The sequence below is a fragment of the Mytilus edulis genome, chromosome 5 (assembly GCF_963676685.1).
Source record: "Mytilus edulis chromosome 5, xbMytEdul2.2, whole genome shotgun sequence".
Taxonomy (NCBI): domain Eukaryota; kingdom Metazoa; phylum Mollusca; class Bivalvia; order Mytilida; family Mytilidae; genus Mytilus; species Mytilus edulis.
In genome coordinates this window covers 13,533,754-13,545,549 of record NC_092348.1, presented here as the reverse complement: position 1 = coordinate 13,545,549, position 11,796 = coordinate 13,533,754, and the positions used below count along the sequence as shown (strand labels likewise).

Below are 11,796 nucleotides of genomic sequence, written 5' to 3'. Positions count from 1 at the left end.
ACATGACATGTATGGCATTGTTATACTATTGACATTATGCAAATAAGACATAGTACAAAAATACAAGATAGTGGTGTGAATATTCAGTATATGATACGTCTTAAGAATACTTTGGAATACATTATACTATAACAATATTAAAAAATAAATTTAATTAAATAGCTTTCATAAATTAATCCCCCCATCTGTTGGCAAATGACTCGTGTTTGTCTTTAGAAATATATAAATATTCTAATATCTCCAGACGTCTTTTCAAAAATTTAAGAAAAGCTTGCACAGATATGAACAGTCTGTCTAATTGTGTGTTCTTTACATAATAAATGTAATATTTTGCCTGTAGAATGCAATAATTTAGAACTAAGTTATCAGAACTCAAGACACCAAAAATGACACTGTCTTTATTCAAGAATAGTTTTTCTCCAAAAACTGAATACCACCAATTTGAAAAATCTCTCCAAAATTGTTTTATTTCTGTACATTCAAAAAATTTATGCTCTATAGTTTCTATTTCTTTACAACTGGCACATTCATTAGTTAAGGAAAGTTTATATTTTTCAAGAAGATAATTATGTGAGACTATTCTGTGTAGTAATTTATATTGAAAAGCTTGTAGTTTGCTTTCTATAGTACATTTGAAAGCTAATGAATAAATATTTTTCCATTGTTCGTCACTAATTTCTATATTAAAACTTTCTTCCCATCTTTGTTGTGAAATAGGAGAAACACTTCCCCGATCGATAAAAAGTGAATATACATCTTTAGCAAATAATTTACTGATAGGCATTTTTTTATTCTCATGCTCAAAAACGAATCCAAATGAGTTGCTGGTAGGTGACATGTTTTGTTGTAATAACAAATCTTTCCAGTCACGTGGTATAGCAAGCTTAATAGATAGAATGTCTACAAAAGTGACATTCAGGTTATATTTTTTGTTAATAGCGTCATGAGACAAAAAAAAATGCCTTTATCATCTACAATATCATTGATGAACCTTATGCCTTTCATGTACCAAGATCTGTAAAAAATACTCTTTTGATCAATTTTGATAAACGGATTGAACCAAATAAATTCTTTTCTAACATGAAATGCATTTGACGGGATGAAAATACCCTTGAAACGTTTCCAAGCAGATAGCACTTCTATATAAAAAAGAGTTGCTTTCAAATTCAAAAACTCAAATTCACATCTGCTCATAAACAAGTCCTCTAAATCAAAAAGGGAGAAAAATGCTTTGGAAACATGTTTCCATTTGGAGTCATGTTCTGATAGAAATCTTTTTACCCACATAATTCGAAAGGATAACAGCTGTACTTCAAAATTTGGAGCTTTCAGTCCCCCCTCGCTAGGAGACTTTTGAATAACTTCCGATTTAACTTTCGGAGTACTACCATTCCATAAAAAACTATTAATATCACGTTGTATTTTAATTACATAAGATCTTGGTACATGTGTAGATGAAATGACATAAATAAGATTCGATATTGCAAGTGATTTAAGAATTACAATTTTTCCGATCAAGGAAAGGTTTCTGATCCTCCATAGTTTAATCATCGATTCCATTTTTTCTATGCATGTATCTAAATTAGAACAAACCATTTCTTCACAAGCATTAAATTTTAAACCTAAGGTTTTAAAACCATCTGTCCATTTAATAGGAAGGGAATCTTCTTTGTTAAACTTATTTCTTCCAATCCATGTTGCTTCGGTTTTAGAAAAATTTACTTTTAATCCTGAACACTTCTCAAAATCGTTAAAGGAATCTAATAAAATTTGCGCGGAGAAAACATCTTTCAAAAAACAAGTGGTATCATCAGCCAACTGTGAAATTTTGATTTCAGTACCCCCAATTTTTATACCAGATATCTGATTGTTCTTACGAATACTTATTGCCAGCAGTTCAACGGCCAAAATAAATTAAAAAAAAAGAAGACAAAGGACACCCTTGTCGAACACCTCTCTCAATTGTGAATGGACTAGAACTAAATCCATTATTAACGACAAGACTAGATATATTTGAGTATAAAGTTAAGACCCATTTCCGGAAATTGCTACCAAAATTAAAACAAACCAATGCTTTTTGAATAAATTTCCATTCTAGCGTATCAAACGCCTTTTCGAAATCGACCAGTAATATAAATGTATAATTGATAACAGTGCTGTGATCTTTAAAAAATTACAATTTCATATTGTGATATCATTTAAGAATTATTATTGAATCAATACGCTTATAACCTCTCAAAGTAACGAACTTCTATACTCCAGTGAAAATCATGCGAGTGTGTTACCATTGGACATCGGTCTTTTTCATTTTAAACATTTTCTTAAAACAAATGTAGTGCTGGTTCCCGGTTTTACCTGGTTCTAATCCGGATGTCCAGGAATACCAGCGCATGAGCACTCTCTTAACGATAACTACCAGAAAAAGAAACAGACAGCCTTGTAAGTAAAATCGGTAAATTCGTTCCATCTAAGACATAACTTAGATCGGAACAGCCATCGTTGATAGCGAACTCGGACTTAATAGACATACATTCTATCATTGGCGCTGCAGGCAAAAAGAAAACAACAGACTGCAGATTGTATTTGTGTATAATTATTGTTATTTACTTTGAAATAAAATAAAGTTGTCCTAACAATTGCCCACCCATAATATACACAGGTAAGCAAGTGTAGTTGTGTATTATTATTTATTTTCAAATAAATAAATTTGTTTGAACACTTGCCCACAATCAAGGTAAATAATGGCACGGGTAAATATAAACCAGTGCTCCTACCAAGAGTTGTTGACACTCCCAGGGGTAGGGCCCCGCATAGCGGAACATATATTAGATATAAGAGAGGGGAAAGGGTTCATCACAGAGGATGACCTATCCGGAATTAGTTATTTGAGGGTAACATTCAACCTCCTTGACCGGGTAGACTTTTCCGGGTCTGTTAATTACCATCAAGGCCCCCCTCCCCACGGCCAAACCACTCATGACCGTAGGGAGTATGATGAAATGGTGCAGAGGGTAGACCGGGTGGCCATGGGGAGAACACCATCAATGAGGGGACCCCCCTTCCAAATAAAACAGGAACAAGGGTGGTCAGACATACGGACCCCAGGGGACCCTGGTCTTATGAATTCAGCCTTTTTAGGGGAATCAGATGATGACAGTGTTCCATGGGATACTGAGCCTCAGGGGGCATATGACAGGCATGATACCCAATACAAATGTCAGCCTCAATTAAACCCCGCCCAGAGGGACAACAGGTACAGGTCCCAGACTCAAGAGTATGAAAAGGTGTACACGGGTAATATTAAAGCGGAGTGGTATCCACCATCCCAAAATTCAAATACTGGATACCAACATCAAGGTTATGGTTGTCCATCTCAGCCCGGGGCTATTCTCGATGAGTCCCAGGGCTTCTCCCCAGCACCATACCATCAAGAAGGTGGGGATCAGACTTCGTGGAGACCCGGTGAGACGCCAAGAAGTAGATATGAAAAACACCAAAAAGGGAGGGCCAGCCAGAAACCAAGAGGACCCAGGGATCAGAGTAATATAAGGCCCCCACTCCCACATTTAAATGAAGCCCAACCCTCAAACCATTATGAGGTGGGCCAGATAAATACACAGGTAAGCAGCAGAACTACAACACCTTACCGTGTAGGGCCACAGCCCATGCGGGCAAGGGTACAATATTTAGGTATCCCATATCAGGAAGGCTCGGGCCAAGTCAGGCCCAATATGGCCCCACAATCAGGACAAAATGGCAGGGGGCAAGATTATAGGTATGGCATAGATCCTAACCAGTCACAGCCAAATGCAACACAAAACAAGGTACAGGGAGGTTTCACGCCATACAATCCAGGGCCGCCATCAGGGATTCAAACAAGGCCAAGGGTGCAGGGGTCCCAGCCACATAAAAAAGTTGACCATGCACCCAAAACTCTAAAGTATGATGGAAAATCAAATTGGAAAGCCTTCTATGTGAAATTTTCACGGTACGCGGAGGTATATGAATAGTCCCCTCAAGAGTGTAAGGATCAAATTTGTTGGTGCTTAGAGGATAAGGCCAGCGAATACTACGCAATGTTGACCGATCGAAATAAACACATGTCATTCACGGATATGATCGAAAAGTTCGAAAAGCGTTTCGGATATAAAGAGTTGCCTGAAACTGCTCAGGTCCAATTTCAGATTGCCCGTCAACAGGCAGACGAAAATCTGGAAGACTGGGCTGACAGGGTTCTTTCCCTTGCTACAAAGGCATTCAGGGACCTACCTGAGGATCACATGTACCAGCAGGCGGTCCTCAGGTTGTGTCAGGGGGTGTCTGATAAGGAGGCGGGGACTGCAGCCTCGAATGTCCGTCCAAAAAGTATTGAGGAGGCCATTGATAAAATGAGATGATTCCAACACAACCAACAGGCTATTTATGGTAGGGGTCCTAAAAGGGAAGTGAGACAGACAAGTATTAATAGGGGGTACCCGTATGAACAGGAAGTAACTGTTTCAGCTACCACTTTACCATCTAAGAGGGACTCAGAGACCCCTTGGAAAGCAGACATAGAGAGGGTAGAATACAAAATTGACAAGATGCAATCAGACTTACTGTCTGAACTTAAAAAGATTGCAATTCCAGCCCCTGCTCCTAGCCAACCATCAGGGAGAAATCACTCTCCAGCTAGGATGGAATGTTATAGCTGTGGGTCCTAAAACCATTTTAAGCGGGATTGCCAAAAACTTCGGAGGTCGCCTTCCCGCAGTCCATCCCCCGGGTCACGGGGAAATTGCTTTCATTGTGACCGTCCTGGGCATATGAAGAGGGATTGTTCCATGAGAAATAGGGAAAAAGCTGTGACTTTCGCAGACCAGGTTAGATCTGCCTCCAAGGAGGCTTTAAACATGAACGGAGCTGCTCGAGAGGCCGGAGTCAGTTCCAAATAGATACAGGTCTCAATAAGGGCGAAACCACAAATAGTTGGGTTAGGGAAGTAGTAGAGAACCCCACAGACAAGGATGTTCCAGCCACGAATGTTACATCTAGAGGCAACATTGTTGATAGTGGGACTGAACCCTCATCTGATGTAAAGTTACTTGAACCAATGCTTCTTACATTTATGCCCCCAAAAGCTAAGGGAAACTTGACAGGGGAAAGGGTTGCTTTTGAAAGTAGTATGGAGGAAGGGAGTCTAGGGGGTAATGTGGGATCTGACTCAACCTCAACAGGGAGCGAGGGAGCGGGCATTGCCCCTCGGCAGGCAGATCGCCACTTGTCAAAGAATTTAGCCTATACCTTAAGACATGGAGCCCAGAAATACAATTATGATGTACAATCAGATGGGTACCTGTTTGTTGATGAAATCCTGAGTTGTCAACCTGGTCTAAAGGGGTACTCGGACGAAGATATTTGTAGGGTTGTAAGATTTGACGACAATAAGAGGTTTAGATTATCAACTGATGATATAACAGGTCGACTAAAGATTAAGGCAAATCATGGTCACTCAATCCCCATACATGATTCTGACCTGGTATTGATTAAGCAGGGTTAGGTAACAAAAGCATACCATTGCACCAGTATGGTGGGATGGGATGGGATAGTTGGCATGGGAATCAATAAGATGGGCCGGGTTCACATTCATTTTAGTACCCAAGTCCCAGATAGTCTGAAGCCGCATTGGGAAGTAATCGTTCAAGTCGATATAAAAGAGGCTCAGCAGGACGGTTACAAGTTTTTCCGGTCCCACAGTGGACTTATTTTGTGTTCAGGGAATGAGGAGGGTACTCTTCCAGCAAAGTACATTTCATTTGCCCAGCATTTGGATTCAGGGGAATACATGAATTTAGATCCCTCTGTCAGTCTTCATGATGACGACGAATCAATTGAAGCCGAACATTCAGATCTGATTTGCGAAATAGGCTCTTCATGTAATAGTGTGAACGAGGTTATGTGTGTCCATCAGGATACCCCACAGGTTTCACAGCAGGTAAAGGGGTCATATGATGTTGGGGCACGTGAGTCCGAGTCTACTCAAAGTGCAGACCCGGGGAAACATTTCTTTGACAGCACATGCAAGTCGACTGAATGGGGAAAAGTTGGTCCAAATACTGAACAGTCTGGAAATTGGTCGGACTCCACAGGGGATGGGGTTTTTGAAATTGAAAACGACCCTCCCCCAGGATATCGCGAAGCAACTAGGGAACCTGGTGATGAAACCTCAGGTAGTGACCTAGATAACACTCTGGTGAAAGGCATGCAAGACAGTAAAGGTGACCCCGAGAATGAAGAGGGCGTGGTTACAGTCTGTCGACTTCGTTCTGGTTCAGTTTTCAGGGTACCTGTAAAGGTTCAGGGGCAGAGTTTGTTTGCAGTTGTAGACACTGCTGCAGAGGTGACACTTATTTCAGAGGAAGTGTACAAGTCCCTGAAGGTTGTCCCCCCAGTTCTTAAGGAGGTCATTATGCACACGGCGGGTAGGGGTATGCAAATGAATGGATTCATTGTGGGACCCACTGAAATTCAGTTGGGTGCACGAGTGATGGAAGCGAATATTTATGTAGCTCCAATCTCAGATGACATGCTTTTGGGCTTTGATCTGTTAAGAGAAGAGGGAGTGGCATTGGATATGTTAGAAGGGCATTTGAAAATTGGAGATGAAGTTATCCCCATGACATCTGGTGCGGTGGGACAAGTCCCCCGTGAAGCTAATGTACTCTTGGATAAGACAGTCACTGTGCCCCCGAATTCAGTTATGAGGGTATCGTGTAACCTCAGTAATGAGTTGTCAGGATACGTGGTTGAGCCCTGTACCCATGATGAACTGTTAGTCCCCAGAACTTTACAGGCCCCGGGACGTCACCCTATTATTTGTTTGATGAATATTTCGGATAAACACGTGACAATTCCAGAAAATGAGATGATAGCCCGGGCGATTGAAGTTGAAATACTTCCAGGCACGGAGTTGGTATTGGCCCAAGGAAATGACCCCTGGGTTTGCAAAGTTGAAGGGGAGGATCACTCATTGGTTGAGGAGGGTGTGCCCAATCATCTAAAAGATCTGTTCGACAAGTCAAAAACCGATCTAGATACAGATGGGCAAAAACAGTTAGCTTCTTTGTTGTCGGACTTTGGCGATGTTTTTGCGGCCAATGAATTTGACTTGGGCAACTTCTCCCTCATTGAACACCACATTGATACAGGGGACCACCCGCCTATTAAGCAGCGAATGAGGCGAACGCCTGTGGGGTTTGCTCAAGAGGAGGAAGCCCACTTGAAGCGAATGCTCGAGGCGGGGGTGATCCAACCTTCAGTGTCAGAGTGGTGCTCTGCCCCGGTCCTAGTTCGTAAGAAAGATGGTGGGGTCAGGTGGTGCATTGATTACAGAGCCATTAATTCCTGTACGGTCAAGGATGTATACCCCCTACCCTTGATTGGGGAATGTCTAGATACTTTGGCGGGAAACCAGTGGTATTCAAAACTTGACGCTAATTCTGCGTATTGGCAGGTTAAGATTCGGGAACAAGATCGGTCGAAGACCGCGTTCATTTCAAAGTACGGGCTGTTTGAATTTACCAGGATGGCGTTTGGTTTATGCAACAGTCCGGCCACGTACGCACGGGTTGTGAATCTGGTCCTACGGGGGCTCACAAGGGACATAGTCTTGGCGTTCTTAGACGATATCTTGGTATTAGGTCAAAATTTTGAGGCCCACTTCACTAATCTTAGGGCGGTGTTGCAAAGATTCCGGGAATTTGGGCTCAAACTAAAACCGAAAAAGTGTGAATTGTTTCAGAAGAAAGTGGAGTTTCTAGGGAGAGTAGTAGGAGAAGGCGGTATGGAGATAGGTCCAGGCTATATTGAGGATGTAAAAAATTGGCCTACCCCTAACAATAGTAAAGATATCGAGAGGTTCTACGGCTTTGCTAATTACCATCGATCCTTTATTCATGCATATTCAAAAATAGCTGTCCCCCTCCAAGAGGTCACAGGTAAAAGACCATACAGGTGGGAAACTGAACAGCAAGAGTCCTTTGACACATTGAAAATGGCCTTGACTTCAGCCCCCGTACTCGCTCTACCGAATGCCACAGATCCCTTCATCTTGGACTGTGATGCCTCCGATAAAAGTTTGGGAGCCGAGCTGATACAGGTCCAGGAAGGAAAAGAAAGGGTTGTGGCGTATTCAAGTTTAACACTGGCCCCAGAGCAGCAACGCTATTGTACAACACGAAAAGAACTATTGGCTATTGTGAGGTTTACCCGCCAGTTTCGTCATTATTTGGCGGGACGTCCATTTGTAGTCCGAACTGATCATTCGAGTCTCACATGGCTCCTTAGGTTCAAGAACCCAGAGGGACAATTGGCTAGGTGGATGGAAGAACTCAGCCAGTACCATATGACTGTCCAACACAGGCAGGGTGTAAAACATGGAAACGCTGATGGACTTTCCAGAATCCCGACAGAACTACCATGCCCGGGGTTCTCTACGGAAGTAGAATTGTCCAATCTCCCATGTAAAGGTTGTAAATACTGTGCAAAAGCCCATAGGCAGTGGTCTGGGTTTGCAGAGGAGGTAGATTGTGTTGTACCTCTTGCTACCAAGGTTATACCCGCACCGGAAGTCATGATGGTTCAGGGCCAGGCCAATAGCCGAGGTCAAGATTTGGATGAAATTCATGTTTCAAGGGTAATGATACTTGTGGCAGACGGGAATGTGGTTGTTTCTCCAGATACAGGGGAAATGTCCATTTGTGTCATTCCGGGTGACTATGGCGTTGGTTTGGGGAAATATGCAGTGGATGAGATTTGTGAGAGTCAGGGTAAGGACCCAGAACTAAAGTGGTTGGTAAAAGGGCTGAAGGGTGAAGGTGACCCGCCGCAAGGAGACATTTTCAGAAGTAGTCCACATGCAAAGTTTTATTGGGTGAATAGGTCTAGATTCACGATGACAAACCGGGGAGAGGTGATTCTCATTCCTACGAAAGGGGAAAAACCTCGTTTAGTTGTTCCAATAGAATGGAAGAATGAGATTCTTGAGTTGTGTCATGACATTCCGTCCGCGGGACACCAAGGTGCAGAGCGGACAAGGGAAAAAATAAAACAGAGTTACTATTGGCACGGGCTGGGGGCGGATGTTGAGAGATATGTAGCAAGTTGTAAACATTGTAGCCAGAACAAGAAGGCTACCAGGTCTGCTAGGTGTCCCCAAACCCTGTACCACTCTGGTTATTCGATGGAGAGAGTCATGGATTTTATCGGACCCCTCCCCAAGACTGAGAGAGGGAATGAGAATGTGCTCATGATGGTGGACCAATTTAGCAAATGGGTTGAGTGTGTCCCCCTTCCATCGCAGACTGCCGAAGTGACTGCAAGGGCAGCGGTCAATGAGTTTTTCTGTCGCTTTGGGTACCCGTTTGAAATCTTTACCGATCAGGGTAGAAACTTTGAAAGTCAACTGTTCAGGGCTGTGTGTGAATTACTGCACATTCATAAGGCCCGAACAACCCCATATCGTCCTTGTGCTAATGGACAGGTTGAACGGTTCAATCGAACTCTAATGGCCGCAGTTAGGTGCTTTGTGGGAACTACTCAAAGGGCGTGGGACGAGAACATTGCCCAATTGGCGGGAGCAATAAGGGCATCAGTTAATAGAACAACGGGGTTTACGGCTAATAAGCTTATGCTAGGGCGGGAAGTTAACACCCCGGCCGAGTTGATGTTTAGACCCCCCAGGGATGGAAGCCCTCCAGATTTGGATGGGTATGTAGCAGAATTAGTCGAGGCTATGCAGGCAGCTCATGAAGTTGCCAGACTAAACATAAAGACTAGCCAACTTAGAAGTAAGAGGGATTATGATTTGAGGGTTAATCTACGTCAGTACAATGTAGGGGACTTAGTGTACCAATTGGACACTGCCACAACCCCGGGAAAATGCAAGAAGCTCTGTCCTGTATGGAAGGGCCCCGGAATTGTGTTTCAGAGGGTCTCCGCATACTTGTACAAGGTGAAGATGAAAAAGTCGTTAGTAACCGCCAATCACGATAGGTTAAAGATCTGTAAAGATCGAGTACTCCCTCCTTGGTTAGTTAAGGAAAAGAAGAGACTGGAACAGGGAAACGAAGGGGTAGAGAAGAATACCTTAGATAACCCAGAACAAAACCCTAAACAATCCCCTAAACAAACCCAGGATGATAATCCACCCGCACCAGACCCATTACAAGATTCAGACGCAGGGCAAGGTGGGGAGGGCACTGAAATATGTAGACCTGCTCAGAGCATAGAGGGGAAACCGTCAGGGGTACATAATTTTGAACCCGACCTTTTAAGCTCTCAGGAAGAAATGTACTGCATCTGCAGGGGCCCAGATATAGGGGATTTTATGATTGGGTGCGACGGGTGCACCGAATGGTTTCATGGGAGGTGTGTGGGTATTTCACCGCAAGATGGTGAAGAACTAGGGGAATACCTATGCAAAACTTGCAAAGAGGTCCAGGTAACAAAGGGTGTGACCTCAACTCCCATTAAACTCCGTAGGAGCGTACGCAACCGGCGCCCTACAAAAGAGTGAGGTGGTGTTTGATGAGACAGAAATAATAGGGGGGTTGGGTAATGGAACTTTGGGTTGGGATGGGGAACTTGCTTACTCGTTTGAGGTGATGAGTAAGGTTGGGTATTCCTGTATTTTTCAGAAATTAAAGTAAAATGAGCAGTGCAAGTGACGAAGGGAGTTTCAAAAGAGGTAATGATTGGAAGTTTGGGAGAGAGCAAGCTGAGAGGAAGAAGAAAGATGCAGGGCACAGAGGGGCAGGGTCCAGACTACCCGCCTCAACACAGAGACTTTCAAGAAGAGATCTTGATCGTAGTGGTAGAAGGGCGAGGACCTTGAAAGAACGGTCCCAGAGCCCCCAAGAGAATAGCCGGGGAAGGAAGAGGGGTAAGGCTCCTGAGAGATGGTCCGAGGCACGTTTGGCCAGGACGTCGTCATGGAGTGAGTGGACAGACACTCAAAGTGATTTGGAGGGAGACGGATCACCGCCAAGAAGGGTCACGATGAAATCCGTGTGTATTCCAAAGGATCACGAAGGAAAGGCAAGACAGACGGAATCAAGGTCCAAGTCCCCTGTCCAGCGTGGGGTCACAGTTGATCGTGAGGACCCTACACAGACGATGAGACCTGCAGGTGGTTTCAAACAGAGAGCCAAAAACCCGGAGAAGAGGGCAAAAGAAAACTGGAAAAGGGCTGAGCGTAGGCGAAGGGCATTACTCAGAGAAGAAAAGGGGCCAAGTCAAAAGTCCCAGAAAAACAGTCAGGAAACCAGACGGACCATGGGGCATAGTAGACCTTCAATTCCAAGCCCAGCACTGTCCCGTAGAGACGAGGACAAATCAGCCAGCCAGGAGACGGATGGATTTAGGTTGTGTCCGGTTGATGGCTGCAATGTTAGGGCCATCAACATAGAACCCCACATCAGGGGGGAACACCTGGTAGAGATTTTTCAGGAACTGTCTGGAGGGCTCAGATCTAACCTTTTGGTTAGAGCTAGGTTTGAGGCCCTCCAGACACAGTCAAAAATGATTCTTGGAAAAGTGGACATTTGGGGTTTAGCTGCCTGGGTCAATAGACAGGTTAAAAACTGGCCCAGAACCGTTGAGGAAGTGGAGATGGGACCAATGAGGGAAGTATGTGCCGCTGGTGGATGGACTTTGCCATCTCAGTTTACACTAGTGCCTGTTAATTCTCCAGGGGTATTGATCCACTGGAGGATACAAATTCTTATAATGTCCTGGATTGGGGAAAGAAGAAGTCAG

At 43.8% G+C, this 11,796-nt stretch overlaps 1 protein-coding gene across 1 annotated transcript; it reads left to right on the top strand.

Moving 5' to 3' along the window:
* Positions 1–5,092: 5,092 nt before the first annotated feature.
* On the top strand, positions 5,093–5,539 carry LOC139524937 (tRNA 2'-phosphotransferase 1-like). Its single transcript, XM_071320112.1, has one exon. The coding sequence runs from the start codon at positions 5,093–5,095 to the stop codon at positions 5,537–5,539; it is 447 nt and encodes a 148-aa protein (XP_071176213.1).
* The last annotated feature ends 6,257 nt before the right edge of the window (positions 5,540–11,796 follow it).